The sequence below is a fragment of the Otolemur garnettii genome, unplaced genomic scaffold, assembly GCF_000181295.1.
Source record: "Otolemur garnettii isolate 467f Iridium unplaced genomic scaffold, OtoGar3 scaffold00008, whole genome shotgun sequence".
Taxonomy (NCBI): domain Eukaryota; kingdom Metazoa; phylum Chordata; class Mammalia; order Primates; family Galagidae; genus Otolemur; species Otolemur garnettii.
The window spans coordinates 26,368,949-26,390,619 of record NW_003852403.1 but is presented as its reverse complement, the minus strand read 5'-3'; the positions used below and the strand labels follow the sequence as shown (position 1 = coordinate 26,390,619).

Below are 21,671 nucleotides of genomic sequence, written 5' to 3'. Positions count from 1 at the left end.
CCTACCGACCGCCACAAGGATGGGGCCGGTGCATTCGCTGGCCTCGCCCCGACCCTGGCTGCTATTACAGTACCGCTGAAGCTGTTGTGCCTTCATTGGTTCAATGCGCTTTTGAGCGTGTATCGCGGCGGGATCAAAGACTCCACGGCTACAGAGTGTGAGGAGGAGTCAGGTATTAGGAGACTCGGCAGGCAGTAGCGGTGCACCCTTAACTGCAGCCAGCTGCTACCCTGCACCCCGCACACAAAAACAGAAATAAAAATTTGCGGCTGGTTAGAAGACAGGCCTTCAAAACACCCTTCAAATTAATCTTTGTACCCCTTCCCAAAGTGCTGCCGGTAAGCCGCTAGTGTATGTGTGTGTGTATATATAACCTTTGGAACCCACAGTAATTTCAGGCTGAGAAGCCTAATTTTTTTTAAAAAGGAAATTAGGGGGGTTTTTTTCCCTCCCCACTCGACCTTCACATAGCGCAGGTTTTAAGGTCCTGAGTTGATGCCTAACAAGGTGAAAAGCAGAAGAATGGATGCACGCCGGAAACAAGAGGTTCATGTGCAGGACTCAATTACTGATGCCTGCATGTCTGCCACTGGCATTTTATATGAAAACTGGACCTGGTCTTGCAGGTAAAATCAAACAAGAACTGAACAAGAAAATCTGGTGTAAAACCTTAGGTATCTGACTAAGGTTAAGGGTCCTAGTACCGTAGCACCTGCCTCAGCCTCCAGAAACGCGAATACCGGGAAGAGACCGAAAATCTAGCCTAGACTTTCCATTCCCAGGGCCCCGCCCCTCTGGGTTGCGCAAACTCAGTTGCTTCCTCTCTAAAGCTCACCCATCCCCCCCGCCCCGCGGCTGTCAAAATTCAGACTCCACTTCCTTAAGGGCCAGGACACAACTCCACGCATGCTCAGAGTCAACTGTGGGGGGGGGAGGCGATCTGTCGCACACGTGCTTTCTGCCCTTCGCGGCGCCTGCGTAGTAACAGGCTGGTGTCGGTGCCCTTAGTACGCCTTTCTCACCTTGGCTCCCGCTGACTGCGCGAGCTAGTTTGTGCTCAGTATCCGGTGCACACGCCTTGCAAGCGACGGCGCCATGAGTCTGTCTTCCAGTTCCAGCGTACGAGGTGAAGTGGGGCCGGGGGGTGGGTGAGGCTGGCGGCCTGCGCACCAGTTGCACTGCCTGCCGCTCATCTGGGTTGTTATCGCTGCACTACGCGCTCTTCGGTCCTGTAACCTTGAGGTGCAGAAGGACAAGCTCGGCCTGGCTGCGGCATCTGTTCAGGACCCGGCAAAGGAGCGAGGTTAGGGTATGGATGGACGGTGTCAACAAGGCATAAGTGGAGTGGGGCCGTGTAGGCATCTCCAGTCTACATTTTCCCCTAACTGGCCAAACCCTAAAACCTAATGACTCCGCTGCTCGCTTCTCCTGTTCTCCCCTAAAATGCTTCTATATTAAGTCACGAGGCCTGAGAGGGAAAAAAAAAGAAAGAGAGAGAGAAAGGAAAGGGAGAGAAGGTGGGAAACACGTACTCCCTTCTCACGTCTACATCAGCGTGGAGCCACAACATTGATTTCCTGCAGTACTGTAGTGATGCATGACTAATCACATCTTAGTTTTGCAGATTTTCTGAAGGGAAGAAACCCAATCCAAGGTCTTCAGTTTTCCCAGGTTTTTATTAATGCCCGTGGCATTTTGCGGTTGGTGGCTGTAGTCCAGGGTACAGGTTTGAAAACCGAGCTTGTTGAGCCTTTAGCTTTCTTAGCCATCCCTCCCTTGTGCTTGGAAACAACGCCTCGCAGAAAGTTCAATAAAAATTAAGAGAAGTCGTTTAGTGTGGAGTTTTCCTTTATAATAATTCTTGGTGATGTTATGATTGTTTATATGCTGGGTACCAGCTACACAATATACTGTGGTCTGTCTGCTCAGGTATAAAATGCTACTTCTCAAGGTCTGGTTACCTGTAACTGTAATTGAGTAAAGGTAAAGAAATTGTCCAAAAGTTAAACTAGCCCCATTGATTCTTAAGTAAATATTGAGCATCTTTAGCACCAGGTTCTGTTAAAAAGTCCCTACTACTTTGAGTCCTAATTTTGTAATAGGTAGATTGCATAAATTGGAGAGTTACACTTGTGTTGATAAAATTTACCTGGCATAATGAGTGAGGGTAATAATCCATGACATTTCTTAGTTAATTAGTGATAAAGAGGTGATTATTTGCAAAAATTATTTCTAAGAATACTCATTTTGAAACTCCTTTAATTAGAGGCTCCTTGGTGCATTTAAAATAGTGATTAATGTGTGTTTGTTTAAAAACTGTATTTTCTTGGGATTTAGGTAACTGTGAAATGAGGTGTCCATGTGACTTGTGCTGCTGATTTTTTTTTAATTTTGTGAGAAGACTGTTTGCACATGTTTGAGGTGGGCCAAAGATGCTGAAATTTGTGTCAAAATTTTTGAGTATGTGAGCACTGAAATCTACTTAAGTAGCATATGATTGAGATATGAGATGGATGAACCCCTTAAACTTAAACCAAGCTGATCTTTTTTGCAATCAAAACAAGTTTGTTTTTTTTTTTAAGGTAACCATAGGAGAATTTTAAGGTGACTTTCTCATTAGTTTGCCACTAAGGGATAGGAAATTGCATAGTGAAGCAGAATATTAGCTTTAACTGGAAGTATTCAATTTTGATATGAGAAGTGAATACTTTTTATTTCACTGAAAAGCATAATGGTTGTTGTCAGGACTGTAAATAGAGCCCCAAAGCCATTGTAAATCTCTTTGACCAGCACCTCCTCCTCAGATTTCCTGGTAGGTGAGGTAAGGATAGAGAATGTCTTGGGAACCCACCTATAAATGTTTAGATCTCATAAAAATGTGGTTCTCTCAATTTTTAAACTGACCTATTCATTCTTACGGGTTGCAAATCAATTTAGATTTTTTAATTTGGGGGAAGACGATCATGTCTCTTCTCAATTAAATGAATTCATCATTCCAAAGGGCATAGAATGATATGTGACAGTGGTAAGCACTATATGTTAAGTAAAAAAATAAAAGAATGCATATATGGATGCAGAATTCTTGTTTATACTCAGAAGAAAAGTAATGGATGAATTATAAATGAAACTTAATGGGGCTCAGCCCAGCATTGGAAGCCGGAAGAGGCATTAAGAATGAATGACTGGAATTGAAATAGTGTCAAAGAACCAGGTCAGGGAGATGGCTCTTGATATCAGTATGGTCAGTGCAACCAGTTTATTAGAGCTTCTCTTATGATTCTTCCTCTCACCCAGTAAACCTTTCTGAACATATCCTGCTTCTTGCTGCCTCCAAAGCTTATTGAATCTGCTCTCATCCTTAACACCTTCCATTCTGTTTGAAAGGAAGAGAATAAATCTGAGGCCATTCCTTCTGTCCGCCAGATGCCATTTTCTTACCTCACTGATGCCTGTTGCTCTTCAGGGGATGGGGAACCTGGGGCCTTAAGGACAACACATGTGGATATGGAGCTATAGATGAACCGTGGCTTCTAGGTCCTTAAGTGTGGCCTTTTGACTGAATCCAAATTTTACAGAACAAATCCCTTTATCAAAAGGGGTGCAACAGAGAAACATGAAGCTTTTCTTGCCTCCTTTGGTGCTTCCTTGAAAAAGAACAATCTTGAAATCAAAAGGCGACAGATTGCCCACCCCTGCCAGGGCCCCTCATAAGGGTTTTCTTCTTTTCAGCCTAAGATCACTCATAATTCACCCCCATCTTAAAAAAAAAAAAATCTAAACCAACTATTTTAAAAGATTAACCTGCTTTTCCATGAAATCATTTATTTTTTCATACTCCGTTTTACCTTCAGGTTACAAAATGGGGATTTGTCTATCTACTATGTTTTGTTATCCATCCCAAATCCTGATCATTATAATACATGTAACCAAAATTACATTTCAAACATTCTTATTCTGCCTTTTAAATAAATTATTCTTACTTTTTAAATAAAATACCTTTGTGCATTTTATTGAAGCTAATTTATAATCGTCCAATTCACTTAACCTCAATATGTTAAAATACAGTTTTGGTTCACTAAATTCATTGAATTATTAAAAGTAGTAACTCTTGGTTGGGCACCTGTAGCACAGTAGTTATGGCACCAGCTGCATACACTGAAGGTGGCAGGTTCAAATGCGGCCCAGGCCAGCTAAACAACTGCAACAAAAAAATAGCCACGTGTTGTGGTGGGTGCCTATAGTCCCAGCTACTTGGGAGGCTGAGATGAGAGAATCACTTGAGCCCAAGAGTTTCAGGTGCTATGAGCTGTGATGCCACAGCAATCTACTGAGGGCAACATAGTGAGACTACAAAAGAGTTACTACTTTTTTTTTTATTAGATCATAATTGTGTACATTAATTCTCTCATAGGATACAGTGTGTTACTTCTATATGCAGTTTGGAAAACTCTCATCCAGGTGGCCAACATAGCCATCATGTCTTTCTCATAATTGTTATGCTAAGACATTTACATTCAACCTTTAGACAAATTCACCTGTACCCAAATAGAATAAACTATAGGCATGATCCCCACTTTCTAAGGAATTTTGTCTGAGAAGGAAAGTGTGGATAAAAGAGATAACCCTTATGGGTTTTAAACAATAAATAAATGAGGGGAGTAGGATATGGAACTATAGATTAAACAAAATTGGCCATTAGTTAATGCTTATTAGAGCTGGGTGAGGATAAATCGGGGTTCATTATAGTATTCCCTAAGTATGTTTGAAATGTCCCATCATAAAAGTTGTGTTTTGTTTGGCATAAAACAACAAATTTATTTTCTCGTATTACTGGTAGCCAGAAGCCTGAAATTAGTATCACTGCGTTGAAACCAAGGTGTTGGCAGGGCCCATGCTTCATCTGAAGTCTGTAGGGGAAAATCCTTTTTTTTTTCTTTTAAATCTAGTAGCAGGGATGGGGTAAGGGTGGGAGGAAGGATGAAGGGAAACTCAAGAATCCATTTCTTGTTTCTTCCAGCTTCTGGTGGCTATTCGCGGCGGTTGCCTTGTGGCAGCATTACTCCAGCATCTTTAAAATCTCTTCTTGCTCTGTGTTTATATGACCTTTTCCTATGTATATCTGTAATAAAAATGTGAATCTCAGGAAGCAAATTCTGCACTTTGGTACGATAGGTTAAGAAAAGGACAAAATTAAGTCATTTGGCATAAGAACACTGTGATGGTAAGATTGACAGATGGAATTACAAATTCAAATTATTAGTCTATTATTTCCTTTTAATCAAATAACATTGGATACTACCTGGGTGCCAGTCCTTGAGGAAAAAAACATTACAGAGCCAGTGGGAGATCTAAAGGGAGGGAATGGGAGTAAATACAGCGTCCCTCCCCCTCCTCCTCTCCTGATGGAATACGAGGAACATTCTGATTCTGTGGCAGTTGACAGTAGGCAAGAGAGGGCAGTTTGGGGGCAGCAAAGGTGCTAAAGGAAAAGAAGTAGAGTGAGATTTCTCAATTAAAGCAAAATAATCCATATGGTAAAGAAAGGCCAAGGATTAGGTTATAAATAAGAGTGTGCGCTTTGGGAACAAGTTCATGTTTTCTCTATCTGAATATTTAAGAGAGAGAACCAAAGATTATATGGTATTATTAGGCCAAGGGAAGAATAAAAAGCGGGGAGGAGAGATTATTTAGAAATGTTATTTTTGGTCTTTAATGGTATTTGTATAGATAGAAAGCATTGTTGAGCAAGGTCTGGTTGGGTGGTGGGCTGACCTAACTATAGGAATAACTAACTGTACCTTGAGATATGTCTATGGAAAAGAAAGTGAGGATAAACTATAAGAGGTAGAAATAATGATCAGGATTTTTTTGGATCCCAGTTCTGAGTCAGTATCTGGTGTCAGCTGAAATATCTTTAAAAATTGGGTCTTGGTAAAGTTCATTGTTAGGTCTGCAACTGTGACTGCACTTAATAGGCATAAACTCTATCAAGGATGGAATGTTACTTGGGTTTTTTTATTTGTACTTGTTTCCTTCCTTAGGTATTCAGTTCTTTCTGTATCCTCATTGTTGACTTTTGAATCTGTCATCATTTTTGTCTCTGTTTACTTCCCCTTTTCCCCCTAGAGTTGCCAGTGGCATTCCTAGCTTTTTGCCAGAGAAGACTGATTCAGCCTGCAGTCCTGAAGTGATAAAATAGCAACATTTTTCTTTAGACTTCTGGGAACTCTTGTTTTTCCCTAATGAGATTAGAGAATTCGAATTTGGGAAGGGAGGGGGGAGAAATGGAATTTCTTAAGACCGTGGAGCAAATACAAAGCTATTTTCCTACCACACTTAGGGTGCTATGACATTTGCATAGAGTTGTAAGTGACCCTTGCCATGGGGTAGGGTCACAGAGCGGATGTTTTGATTCCCCCTGGGGCAACTGCTCTTGGGTAACAGCCAGAGTCAGTTCCCATTTTTTTAAGGGATGCCTTAGGTGTTACCTCTTTTCCATGTCAGTTATTCTGTCATTCTCCCCTACCCTCCCCGCCCCAGTCAAAAAGTCCAAGGAAGGTAAGGTGTTTTGTTTTTTTTTTTTTAATGTCACCATATGACATTCTTCTATGAAGAATGTTTTAATGACCAGGAGAGATTTTTTTGACCATTTAGGAATTTCACAGAAATTCCTATAGGATTCTTTTTTTATATCATGAAACAATAGTAGCCAATTATGGTGGTTCTTTAAATCCCAGGACTTTTTGCAATAGATAGGCACCGTTCAAACATACCTGTTAGAGAGTACTTCATAATTCACCTAAAAAGTAAAGTATTACTACAATCAACAAAATTTAGGGAGATTTTAGTCTTTGGAGATATTACCCCCTTATATGTTTGTACTAAGGACAACACTCAGCAAACATTGAGGACCGAGCATATACTATGCAAAGCAATGTTTTTACCCCATTTTGTGATAGAGTAGCTTTCCATTAGCTAAGAAGAGGGTTGATATAGTTCTTGACCTCGGGGATATTTTTTAAAAGGTCCCTGGTAATTAATGCCTCAGAAAGGAAGATTGTGCATCTAGCTAGCAATCACAGCAAGGTTGCACCCCTGCTTGGAGGCACCACGGGATAATACCATGAAGCAGAACTAAAATTCAAGACAAATCTACACAAAATGTGTACCTACTTAAAAAACATCCTCTGATGAGGTCAAAGGTTTGAAGCTGTCAAGTGACTTATTAACTTTTTTTCCCAGTCATGCAACACTTGGAAAGGACAAAACATTAATGTTTATTTTAGGGGATTTTAACAAGGAGGAATGGAAATGCTGTGAGAAGGAAAACAATCCAGATTACTTTGTAAAGAAAAATACTACTGTGGTCGAAAATAGAATCCATGTTAATTAGAAACATTTGACAAAAATCTAAACTGTTAACACATTAACTGCACTGTGAGTTGTATTTAAGTTCAGTAGTTTTGAGCCCCTGACCTTGTGAATCATATATAACTCACACATCTCTTGACCTAATAAAACATCACGGCCCTAAGGGAAAAAAAATTTTTTTTTTTTTTTAGAGACAGAGTCTCACTTTGTCTCCCTTGGTAGAGTGCTATGGCATCACAGCTCACAGCAACCTCCAGCTCTTGGGCTTAGGCGATTGTCTTGCCACAGCCTCCCAAGTTAACTGGGACCACAGGCACCTGCCACAATAGGTCAGCAGTTTTTGTTGTTGTTGTTATTGTTGCAGTTTGGCTGGGGCTGGGTTCAAACCTGCTACCCTCAGTATATGGGGCTGGCGCCCTAGTCACTAAGGCACAGGCACCATCCAGGAAAAATTTTTTCTAGAGTATTAAACTAAAAGATGAAACTAAGATACATGAAATTAAATGTGAGAATGGTTGTTCCTTTCCCTTAGAATTTTGTGAAAAGGAGCTCCAATTTTATGTAAGACACTTTTAGATAGGGTGATTGATCACATTAGTGAAAATAAGAAATTTGACTCGCTAGGGCAAAAGAAGCCATAGACTAAATTATTCATTATGTGTTTTTATTTGGCTTTGGAATGTGTTTTGGTACTTATCTCTCTAGGGCTTTATTTGATAGTCTGGGAACTTATTTCAAACATTGTGAAGATCTGACTCAGGAAGTGCTGGGACGCAGTCCAGTGTGTTTATCCTGACCCGTGTTTAACTTCTCCCTACAGCCCACTCCATGCTGGGAATAGACAACTCTCCTCTGAGGCTGAGGCTAACCAGATTATGCAGGACTTCCTTCTCTCCATCATTGCCTGGAGCTGGGGTAGTTGTTAAACCCTTGGGTTTCTGAGGACTCCTAAAAGCAACCAAAGAATAGATGGCTTGTTAGTGAAACAATATTTTTTGTTTCTAGAAAGTAGAATAATATCATTAGATTTAAAATGAAGTGTGTGGGGAATTCAGATGAATTTATAAGTTTCTTTTTTTTTTTTTGAGACAGAGCCTCAAGCTATCGCCCTGGGTAGAGTGCTGTGGCATCACAGCTCACAGCAACCTCCAACTCCTGGGCTCAAGCGAGTCTCCTGCCTCAGCCTCCCAAGAAGCTGGGACCACAGGCACCCACCACAACGCCAGGCTATTTTTGGTCGCAGCTGTCATTGTTGTTTGGCCAGCCAGGGCTAGATTCAAACCCGCCATCTTAGGTGTATGTGGCTGGCGCCTTAGCCATTTGAGCCACAGGTACCAAGTCAATTTAGAAGTTATTAAATGAGAATATAGCTGTTATTATATTAACTATGTTTACAAAATAAGCAATTAATACATTCTAATTTTTATTTTAATGAGAAAGCAATTTGAGATTTTTAAAAAGACACCTCTAGATAACTTTGAGACACAGAATTCTGCTAGATATATTCCTTTGAATGTTTAACATTAAGGGTGGCTTTGTTTTATTTGTCCTTTCACATTTTTTTCCTTTGGATACCAGTAGTTTTATGCAGGAGCTGATTTTTGGTTCACTTAAAAATTTCTATTTAAGAGAACTATTTTAAAGGACTATGATAAGTTGTTTTGTTAACATAATCACCTTCCAATTTTCTTTTTGTCTTGTCTGTAATGTGAATTTTCACGTCACAGGTGTGTGTATTTTTTTTAAGCAATAGATACTTGCAGGCTCACATGTTAAAAGCCATTTATAAACAACTTTTAAAAGATTATTGAGCTTTGATTTTTTTCCTCCAGCTATAATAAAATTAAAACAAGGTTTCCCTCTTAAGTCTTAATTTAGCTGTCATCACTAAACAGAAAATACACAATGGCTCAGTAAGTCTAGGGACAGTCTTAACAAAGGACTGCTATACCAAAGTGTTCTGGTCATTTTATTAACATTAAAAACCTGGACTGTTGATGTTCAATAATCGAAACTGGATTTCTTAAGAATATTAGTATATGTTATGGTTTTGATACTTATTCCTGTTTTCCTTCCCTGCTCTAGTTGAATGGATTGCAGCAGTCACCATTGCTGCTGGAACAGCTGCAATTGGTTATCTAGCTTACAAAAGATTTTCTATCAAAGATCATCGCAGTAAGGCGATGGTCAACCTTCACATCCAGAAAGACAACCCCAAGATAGTACATGCTTTTGACATGGAGGATTTGGGAGATAAAGCAGTGTACTGCCGTTGTTGGAGATCTAAAAAGGTGAGGTAAACAATTCCTTCATACAGTTTCATTTTTGACAGTTCTTTTTAAAGCATTCCATCAAATTTATATCACCAGATATTATTATTTTTATTTTATTTGTTAATGGATTATGTTCTTCTTTGTTTTCCTTATATCATTAAGGAATAAATTTACTAATATATTAATGACATTATAGTAAAATTACAATGTGTCCTCACTGAGTTGTGTGCAAATTTAACTATATTGGTCGGCGCCTGTGGCTCAAGGAGTAGGGCGCCAGCCCCATATACGGGAGGTGGCAGGTTCAAACCTGGCCCTGGTCAAAAAAACCCTGCAAATTTAGCCATATTCATGACCAAAGAGAAAATTTCCTTTAATTTATTTTTAGGATTTCCCCTGCAGGTGGATCTTAGCTTCCACTATTCCCAAAAATGTAATGTGCAGCCTAAGTGCAAAGAGACACAAAAGAAGTAAATTCTTTTTTTGAGTATTCAAGCTCTAGATAGTAGGATAAGTTTTAGAAATTTTAAAAGAAAAAATTTTGTAAATTACCTTTAAACCTTTTATCTGGTAAGTAAGTACCCTAAGCTGCCTTTCAGCTATAACTTCTGTAGTTAAATATCTAACAACATAGGGTTCTTAAAAATCTTATTTTCTTTTAACAAGTTCTTCTTGGAAGTGTCATCTATGATACCTTCAGATTTTAGACATGACAATCAGTGACCCAAAGATGGTAAAATCCTCTCCCAAGTTTATTTCAAAAGGATCTGTACAATGAATAACTTCAGGATTTCTGGTGTATTGTGAGAAATATGGTGTAAACACTTTAGAGAGGGTGCAAAAAATTATACACACACTGTACAAAAAGGAAAAACTCTATTAAAATTGTAATCCTCAACATATATCGAAAACAAAGATGAATAAAGTCACATTTGACTGCTGTAGTTACAAGAGGTGCTCAAAGTTGTTGCCATCGGCTCGGCGCTTATAGCTCAACCAGCTAAGGCGCCAGCCACGTACACCTAAGGTGGCAGGTTCGAATCCCCAGCCCAGACCCGCCAAACAACAATGACGGCTGCAACCAAAAAATAGCTGGGTGTTGTGGCGGGCACCTGTGGTCCCAGCTACTTGGGAGGCAGAGGCAAGAGACTCGCTTGAGCCCAGGAGTTGGAGGTTGCTGTGATCTGTAATGCCACGGCACTCTACCCAGGGGGACAGCTTGACACATCTGATTATGGAGAAATACTGACTGAGCAACATTTTGAGGCCTCCAATCTTCCCTTTTGCATGTCACGCACAGTATCACGCACCTCCAGCTTATCACATCTCCACTCAATTGCTAGGCATATCGGAGGTTCTCTTGCATACTCATGCATCCATTGTTATTGTACTTTCCCACTTGTCTGGAATTTCAAATACTACTTCAAAATGGCCTTGTACTCCTCAGGTGACAGCTGTGTGTCTGCCATTTTCTTGGTCCCGCCTAGTGCGTGATGATGCTCACATTCATTCGATTAACACCGTCTTTTGAGTGAACATCTTACTACACATTGCTACCATAATTCAGTTCAATTTTGAAAAATAATACATAGATAATATCTCTTAAAATGAGTATTTTTTGGCACCCTCTGTATATACTGTCATTAGCATTTAGATAAAATGGATTTCACACACACGCATACACACTAAGAGTGTAACAAATACGGAAGAAGCCAAATACTGCCTTCAGGTTAAACAGTCCTAATCCCAAAATGCAGAATTTGAAATGCTTCACTTCACAATCCGAAACCTTTTTTTCTATTCTTTTTTTTTTTTTTTTTAAATTTCAGAGGCAGAGTCTTGCTGTGTTGCCCAGGCTGCAGTGCAATGGTGTGATCATAGCTCACTGCAACCTCAAACTCCTGTGCTCAAGGGATCCTCCTACCCGAGGCTCCCAAGTAGCTGGGATGTGCACCACTGCTTGTGGCTAGTTTTTACAATTTTTTTTATAAAGATAGAGTCTCACTATGGTCCCCAGGCTGGTGTCAAACTTCTGGTCGCAAGCAATGCTCCCACCCTGGCCTCCCCAAGTGCTAGGATTACAAGCATGTGCCACCACATACAGCCCAAAATCCAAAACTTTTTAAGCATTGACCTGCCATCCCACAAGTGGAAAATTTCATGCCTAACTTAATAGGACAAGGCATGAGTCAAAGTCAAAACACAGGTGCATAACACACAGTTAATTCAGCATCTGAAAGGAGAAGAGTCCTTCCATCCCCTTCAGCTGCTTTTGTTTAACAACTAAGCTACTGTGCTACTTAATTACAAATTATTTTTTTACTGTGTTAATGATGTCATATTTTTTACTGTTAAATACTCATGTGTGAATAAGTGTAAGAAAATGGTTGCTTATCAGTATCATAAATTCAGATTCAGGAATGCCAAACAACCAGAGATTGTCCACATGGATGGCTGAGGTGGGCAGCACCATTGTTTTCCCATGGTTCAGGACACACAAACTTTGTTTCATGCACGTTCAAGCTATATGTGTAAAGTACATATGAAATAGGAATTTTGTAGTTAGACTTAGCTCTCATTCCCATATCTCATTACATATGTGCAAATATTTCAAAATCCAAAAAGAGCCAAAGTACTGGTTCCAGGCATTTCCTACAAGAGATACTCAGTCTGTACTAGAAAACATATTTCACTAACTCCTTTCTGCAGCTTTGATTGATGTTGTATGCAGTGTGAACCAAAATTTAATAGGCCCATTAGAATTGTACCTTTAAAAAGCACTGTTCACTTGGAATGTGCGATTGTTAGTAACTGCTAGCAGCGTTGCTAGAAAATAAACTGTCCATCATGTTTCATAGACTGGTCCAGGTTTGTTTTTTTGAAAGTGTGCCTGTAATAGGCTCCATTGTCTTGTTAATCATTGAAACATAGAACATAATGCATCTAGAAGTTGTGGAATTTCTGAGATGGAGTTGTAATAGTTCTTTATTCAGTGATATTAAATAGTTTATCCACTGTCTACCACATATGCATGCATGAGAAAGTTATTTCCCTCCCGTAGTAACAAGTCTAGATTAAAGAGGATCTTGAGGAGTTTGTATCTCCAGGATTGAGACAAAGAGCTGTGATACTTACACCAGGGTGCTAGCTATGGAAATGGAGACAGATTTTGAGGGAAGGATCAGCCAAGTACAGTAAAAAAGAGAAAAGGATCTAAGCATATAGGATTAGAAGAGGACAGTGCCATTAACAGAAATAAGGAATTCAAGGTGAAAGCTCATTTTCCAGGATAGAGATCAGGAGTTCAATTTTCAAAGAGTGAATTTGAGGTGACAGTGGAACAGAATGTACAGCCGATGAGCTGAAATGTGGGAGTAAAGCTGAGACATGAGGGTTGGAGATAAAGATCAGCAAACTTGATGTGTCAGGTGTAGGAATGCAGCTGATCCTTGATACAGATAAGAATCAAGGGTTAGGTATGAAATCTTGGGGAATTTTCTGAACTTGGAAAGAGCCACTTAAGAAGATGGAACAGTTCTGAAACCTTAGAATAAAACTAAAAATATTATGTCTTCAAAATGGAAAAAGGAAGTTTTCAAAGTTTGGGTACATTGACCTGTGCAAAGACAACCAGGTGAATAGACTATTGTAGCAAGACTGTTGGATTAAGCAATTGTTCTTTTGATGCCATTTCAACAGAGTAAATAGAATACAAGTGGTGTCCAAGTGGGTTGAAGTGTGAATTAACTAATAAAGAAATGTCATAAGTCTGAATATCTTTGAGATTGTTTGTAAATGTTAATAGTGGATGGAAAGAAAAGAAATAAGGAAATTGCTTGAGTGAACGCTACAGCTCAGCTTTGAAGTCTAGTAAAGAGCGTTTGCTTTGATCAAGTTTTCCCAGAGGGGAGAGCCTCCTAAAGTAAATAAGGACTTTCATGAACCAAAATTTCAAGTATTTCAGGAAGAATCACAAATGGACACAGGCTAGTGGTTTAAATATTTATTTGACTTGATAATTCAACCAAACATTCCTGGATTATTCATTCCTTTTACAATTTAGAGTTTCCAGGTGATTAAACTAGGGACTGCCGTTCCCTCTGAGTCTAAGTGGAGTTTAACAGAAGGAAAACCAGACCAGTCATTTTAATTTTAATTTTCTCAATGTTTTTTTTTGTTGTTGTTGTTCCTATCATTTATGCCATTTAGCAATCTTTGCATCTAGAATCTGCCATCTCTGAGTTCTCATTGAACTTTGGACACTCATTCCTGCGTGAATCAATTAAGAGTTTACTTTGAATATTATTCAAGTTAATGAATGTTGTTATTCTTTAGACACTTTGGGAAACTTTCCACATTCCTGAGGTGCCTAATGTTATCCTGCAGGTGCCAAGTCACACACTTGCATGCCAATTCACAGAAGATTTGTAATTAATACTTTTGATGGCTATATTAAGTTTATGTTCAATAGTTGTAATTACCAGTAACCTGTTGTTTGTTTTTTTTAATTAGAAAAACACTCACTGAGCCACAGGCGCTGCCCCTGTTGTTTGTCTTTAATATTTTGAACAGGTTTCCCAAACCTGATGAATCAGATCTCTTAGTGATATGCAGACATTACGTTTTTAAAACACATCCCATTTCTCTTTTCCTCCTTTCAGGATTGGTGTATCCTCTGCTATTTCAGAAATTGGCCTATTTGATAGTAGTTTTTCCCTGAATTCATTGATTGGTTCCAGGACCTCCCTCCAGGATTTGTTAAGAAACAAACACCAAGGGTGGCACCTGTGGCTCAGTGAGTGGGGCACCAACCCCATGTACCGAGGGTGGCAGGTTCGAACCTGGCCCTGGCCAAACTGCAACAAAGAAATAGCCAGGCGTCGTGGTGGGCGCCTGTAGTCTCAGCTACCTGGGAGTCTGAGGCAGGAGAATCGCCTAAGCCCAGGAGTTGGAGGTTGCTGTAAGCTGTGACGCTATGGCACTCTACCCAGGGTGACAAAGTGAGACTCTGTCTCAAAAACAAACAAACAAACACTGACATCTTAGAACAAATTAACTGTTGCCACTACATGAATTGAATTATATATGCCCTTTTTTTTTTCGTACTTTTACTTTTTGCTTGACAGTTCTAACGAATTTTAGAATTTTAAGTGAAAGAGGGTTAATAAAGTTTTTGTGTTTTTATTACATTATCATTTAAATAATGTTTAAATAATGCAAGTCTATTCCTTCTCCACTCACACTGCTTCACTTGACTAACCTAAAATAAATAAATACATAAATAAATAAATGATAAAGCAAAGCAATTACTGTTACGTAATTTACCATTTGAATTTTAATGCCAAGTAATTACTGTTGATTACTATGGATTAATTTCAATAAATATATTTCATTAATATATACAAGGTATTCTAAAGAAATTGATAATCCTCTCTTGAAATTACCCATTTTAGCCCTTCGTTGAAAAAGTTTTTAGCCTTTTCATTAACTTAAACTGAGAAATCACTAATGAATATAATCGCAAAGGTAGGAAGATAATTCTGATTTAAGGAAATAATTTCTGGAGGTTAATGATATAAAAAGTACCATTAAAGGCATGTCTCTGACCAAAATTATTTCTAATATCTAGTTTATATTTAAAGGCATGAAAGCTTTATACACTTTAAATGCATGAAAGTTTCTTAACAACACAATCTACTACTTTTTTAAAGAATGTTTTTGTTTGCTTTTAAGAGCATGAATAAATGGCTGATTTCAGCTTTTAGTTAGAACCAGAGTATTAGAAAAAATACATTCTTATTTTAGATGTATGACTTTCTTAATTTGTATATTTTTCTGTAAATTTTTCTCTCATTCTTGATACTATGTATATATGGAGGGAAATAATTTAAGAAATGTTGATTTTTCTAATATTTTCAACATGAGATTTAAAAAGAAATGAAAGTTAAATATGCCATTTCAGCAAGATTTTTGAGGCTTTTCATTTACGAATATTTCATTTTTTTCCCAGAAGTCCATTTTATAACCTGTATGGATAAAACTGTGCAGCAAAGTGTTTTGTGTGTGCTATTTATAAAAATGGAGTCTTTTGCTGTATAAACTTCTATTCTCACTGTAAAATCATCTGTGTTTGTTTATTAAACATATGTCACTTTGAAATGCTGTACTTTGCTGTAGGATACATTTTTACTTTGATTTTTATAGCCTTTTTTCTCATTCAAGTCAAGAGAAAACTAAAACTTGGGTTCATGTTTTTGCTGCAATGCCTGTTTTTAATATGAATACAACGTGTACATCTTACTGACCTAAAATAGAAATAATATAAGCATTACATTCATTACCTTTAAACTGCCATCTACCCTAGAATAGAATTTATATGTGAACATATAAGAGTTTTTCTATAAATTTTAACTAATTTAGTGCCTCATAATTATCTATAAATAGTAAAATTATAATTGGATTTAACATCAACAAAATATTACTTTAATCTTAGGCAAGAGACTTCTGGATATCAAAGTTTTAAGATTATGTTACCATCATTGTCAAATTTGACATATCTAAAATTATACTGGCTTCACTGTAAGTAATAAGGGAATTATTGCTCTTAAGGCCAAGATTCCTGTTACTTTACCCTTTAAATGGACTCCTCAAATGCAACAGTATACCTCATACTAGACAGTGACACTCTAGTTCTAAAGAGCAAGTACATTCAGAGCATCATAGTTATTAAAAAGATGCTAGCTAGCTCTTGTCCTTTAACATGGAATAGAAATAAAAGCTATAAATATAAGAGGCAAGAAATTAAAAATGTATCAAAAATTGTACGTTCTGAGTGTAACAGGCCAAGGAATCATTTGAAACATTGAATTCTTCTTTTTTTAATCATTTAACAATAGGGAAGGGTTACTTGCAGAAATCAATGGTATTTATGTAGCAAGAGTATTCAGATATGAAAATACCTAATTATGGTGACCATAAAAAATAGAACAGAAGGGCAGCACCTGTGGCGCAAAGGGGAAGGGCACCAGCCCCATATGCCACAGGTGGTGGGTTCAAACCTCGGCCAAAAACTGCCAAAAAAAAAAAAAAAAACAGAAATAATCTTATCAGAATATGCCTGAGACCTGATGATGAAAAGTAAGGGAAATAAGACATGACAAAAGAACTCAAGCTTATCTGGAAGAATAAAGTGATAATAAAGTTAAAGAAGATTAATTTAGGAAAACTAGCTATACCAAATACTGAAACCTATTTTAAACACAATTATCCCAGTGTAGGAGACTTACTAATATGATAACATAGAACTTATAAATAAGTGCTTTTTTAGATGTATAATTTGTTTAGGTAAAATTATAAATAAAGGTATTATAATGTAGGAAGGAAAAACCTCCTCACTGAAGCAACAGGATCTTAGAATAGCACAGTATATGCTGTACAGAAAATTGATAATGATAATGGATAGCAAAGTTAAAAGTGTTCATAGTCTGGGATTGGCACACCTTTTGGGTATGGGACATAACCACAAGATGAATTCTACCTAACAAAATCAAATACTTTGACTGGTTGCTTTTACCCTCACATTAACCTGAAATAAATTTACTTAAAATTAAAAAAAAAAAAAACTTCCCACCCAGAATTCAATACCCAGCAATAGTATTTTTCAAATATGAAGATGAAATAAAGACTTTTTCTCCAAACCAAAAAAAAGTGTCCACAGTCCAATCAACTTGAGAAATTCTGGTTGAAATAGTGGTTTTTACAGCAGAACCCTTTAAAATGATGTGTATTGTGACTTGAGAGCTGCTGTTCATCGTGGCTCATACCTGTAATCCCAGCACTCTTGGAAGGCGGAGGCAGGAGGATCATATGAGGCCAGGACTATGAAACCAGCTTGGGTAACATAGTAAAATCTTGTCTCCACAAAAAATGTAAAAGTTAGCTGGGTGTGGTACTGCACACCTGTCATCTTAAGTACTCAGGAGAGACTAAGGTGGGAGGACCAATGGTGCCTAGAAGATTAAGGTTATAGGGAGCTATGCTCATGCCACTGCTCTCCAGCCTGGATAGTAAAGAGAAACCCTGTGTTTTAAACACAGAACAAAACCGAATCAGAGTATTTGGCAGGGTTCAGCTCTTTGGGGCACAATACAAATTTGGTTTTATCAGCTTGGTGCCTGTAGCTCAGCACTAAAGTGCCAGCCACATCCACCAGGGCTGGTGGGTTCGAACCCAGCCCAGGCCTGCCAAACGACAGTGACAACCACAACAACAAATAGCTGGGCATTGTGGCAGGTGCCTGTAGTCCCAGCTACTTGGGAGGCTGAGGCAAGAGAATCACTTAAGCCCAAGAGTTTGAGGTTGCTGTGAGTCTTAAAAAAGAAAAAAAAGAATTTTTGGTTTTTTCTCTTTTCTTCCCACTGGACACCAAAATGTCAGTTTTATCTAAAATGTGAAATCATGAAAAGGAATGACAATTTTAATCTCATCTGTTGAGAGGTCAAAAACAGACCTCTCCATGACAGATATTAAAAGGGGAAATATTAGCATACTTGCCATTGACATATGAACGTGGAGAAAGTCAGATATGAAAAAATAACCAAAATGAAAAGGTTTGGAAACCAATATATAAACAATTACACATGCTCATGCAAACAATAAAACACAAATATAGTCTAGCAAGGGGGCAGGGTAAAGGGTGAGGAGGGGAGAGCGTTATTAGCAGGAGGAGGGAGAGCACTTGGCAGGATCTTACCAAATGTGCACATTTTGAGGATGTTCAGCACACCCCCTGAGCGAGGGGCTCTTATAATTTGAACTTTACCTTGGAAGTGAGAACAATGTAACCTAAAACTTTGTACCCTCATATTAATTTGAAATTTAAAAAATGAAAATAAAAACCACAAAAAAATAGAAAAAGATAACCAACATAGGAATAATATAAAAAGTTATTTTAAGGGCAGCACCTGTGGCTCAAAGGAGTAGGGCGCCAGCCCCATATACCGGAGGTGGCGGGTTCAAACCCAGCCCCAGCCAAAAGCAAACTAAAAAAAAAATTTGTTTTATTTTAAATGAATGAACTTAAACTCTCACAAATAATTTGGCAATAGCCATAGTTTACAAGAAATTATTATCTTCATACATAAGCATAGAGAAAGTTTTCATCATTTCATATCACAATGAAATTCAGTTACTGATCTGTGTATCATCCATGAGTTGATTTTTTCTTCCTGTTTGGTCTGTGTACTTTACATAAGCTCTTAAAGAAAGTCTGTATAAGGTAGCCAAGAAACATCTTTGTTATGTGACTTCAGCATCACATTCCACTCTGCAAAGCATAATACTGATTTGGGGATTAGATATTTCACATTCTCCCTTTCTTTTCCTAGTTCCCATTCTGTGATGGGGCTCACACAAAACACAATGAAGAAACTGGAGACAACGTGGGACCTCTGATCATCAAGAAAAAAGAAACTTAAATGGACAGTTTTGATGCTGCAAACCAACTTGTCCTGATGTTACCTGATTGTTTAATTAGAATGACTACCATTTCTGTCTAAGTCACCTCCCTTGGGTTCTAGATGTGGTATATTGCAAACAGTTGCAAATTGCAGCTTTCATATTCATGGCATTTGCCTTACTTGTTGAAACATTGTGGTGCACATTTGTTTTAAACAAAAAAAAAAAAAGGAAAAAGTGAAAATCAACTTCATGGCCTGTGGGTTATTTTGGTCTTGTAAGGATCCGTTTCTTAAAACATTAACATTAGAATATAGTTGTATCTTGAAGTCAACGTATTAAACTATTCTCAAAATCATGTATTTGCAGATTGTACTTGTAAGTTCCAAAGAAAAATTATCACTTTTTCATATTCATTAACTAGAAAGTAAATGGGATATGATTAAGCTACATTAATTCCTTAATACAATCTAGAAAAAAAAAAACCTGTTATGACCTTGATTTTCTTCTTGACATTTGTAACAACATTGAGAAAATATGGTTTCTCTGTTTTCACAATTTTCAATCAAAATGAACTATGAATGTTATTCTGCTTAATTAGAAGTAACTATAAGCCAGGTTAACAGTAAAGGGGTGGTAACATCTTTGTATTCATCTTTATGGATATTTAATTGATCCATTAAAGCAGTGGGTTGCCACCCCTTTGTAACAATGAAAATACATACTGCATATCAGATATTTACATTATGATTCATAACAGTAGCAAAATTACAGTTATGAAGTAGCAATGAAAATAATTTTATGGCTGGGGGTCACCATAGCATGAGTAACTGTATTAAAGGGTCACAGCATTAGGAGGCATTAGGAAGATTGAGAACCACTACATAAAAGGAACCAGTACAGAAATTTAGATCAATATGATAGTAGATTTAAAGTAGTTGTGGAAAATATCCTAAAATGTAATGTTCCAGAATTCTAGCCCAGGGAGTGCCAAGCACTTCAACTAAAGACTTTGAAGGAATTGGAGCACATAATATCAAGTCTTTTGATCACAAAACCGCATGTCCATGACAGAAATAGTAGTCACAAGGTTAGATCAAAGGCGTGGGAAGATTCCTTTTTCCCCACTCTAGCTAATCAAGCACATGGCTTTCTTAAAAGCAAAGATTTGAAGACAAGTATTTGTTTATGTAAGAGCCTTCAAAGACTCAGACCAGAAGCATTTGCATTCATTACTAATTCAGGAAAAAAAAAACCATGAAAACTGAAAATAATTAGTAGCAATGAAAGAAGAGAGGAATAGTAATATATTTTTAAAGAGATTTTGGGTTTGGATTTTATAGGTTAGAAATGACAAAGTATTTACTAATATAGGCAAACATAATTTGATAACCTCATTTCTTTTAGTACACTTGAATTCTTAATAGTAGTCAATCACAAGTTTCTACTTGGTAGAATCCAGTTAAATCAATCAAACCTGCAGGAGTGGCATCTGTGGCTCAAAGGAGTAGGGCACGGCCCCATATGCCAGAGGTGCTGGGTTCAAACCACAGCCCTGGCCAAAAATTGCAAAAAAAAAAAAATTAAACCTGCAGCAACATTCCTATATTAAATGATCATATATAATCACTGATCTTTTTAAAATGTACAGTTTAGTATATTATAGCAGATAAAAATTGATATCAAAATGTATACATTAGTTTTAAGTAGCCCATGTGACTGACTTGGAGATGTCTTTAACATGCCTTAGGCATAAAATCTAAAACCCTTCAAACTCTCATTCTGTCGGAATTTTAGGGTGAGTTTTTTTTCCTTGCCCATAAGTATGATGCGGTCAGCAAAAAGTATGAATGAGTCAGCAAAAGAAAGCATGCTTTTAAAGGTCATTTTAAAGCAGAGGTTCTCAACCTGTGGGTTGCGACCCACAGGAACTATATTAAAGAGTCATGGCATTAGGAAGGTTGAGAACCACTGTTTTAAAGTAAAAGAAATTCATAAACCAAAAGTTTCTGATAAAGGGACATTCTTTTAACTTAATAGACTAAACTGTATTTTTGATTTTGATTTTGAAATTATATTGTTAATCATGCCTTTTTTATGGTGAAAGGACCTACTAACAATCCTCAAAACTATAGATTATATGAGTGTGTCTGTGTGTGACAAAATTGTGGATGATCACCTTACTGTTGAAATACAGATTTTTGTGAGCATTTTGAGGGTCCAAGATATTTAGGTAAAAGTATTTTCAGGGTCATGTTAAAGTTTTATTACTTGCTTTTGAACTAGAATTCTTTGATGATATTGAAACATTTTCATATTGTTTAATATAAAAAATGAATTAGGTTAATGTGAGATGTTTTCACACAAAAAAAAATTGTGTGTAACTACTGTTCTAGTTAAGCGCCTTAAAGCTTCTAATTGCCTTTTCATTGGTTGAGATCATCAAGCAATAAGGGCTCCCATCTGTTTTCCTCTATATTATTTATGTTCCATTGATTTTTCTTTTTTTTTTTTTTTTTTTTGAGACAGAGCCTCAAGCTGGACACTGAGCAAGGTTCCTGAAGCCAGAGT

General features: G+C 37.5%; 1 protein-coding gene across 1 annotated transcript; it reads left to right on the top strand.

The window, feature by feature from the left end:
• Positions 1–874: 874 nt before the first annotated feature.
• Positions 875–19,458, top strand: CISD1 (CDGSH iron sulfur domain 1). Its single transcript, XM_003783646.3, has 3 exons — positions 875–1,126; positions 9,457–9,662; positions 19,031–19,458. The coding sequence occupies exons 1-3, from the start codon at positions 1,096–1,098 to the stop codon at positions 19,118–19,120; spliced, it is 327 nt and encodes a 108-aa protein (XP_003783694.1). The 5' UTR covers positions 875–1,095; the 3' UTR covers positions 19,121–19,458.
• The last annotated feature ends 2,213 nt before the right edge of the window (positions 19,459–21,671 follow it).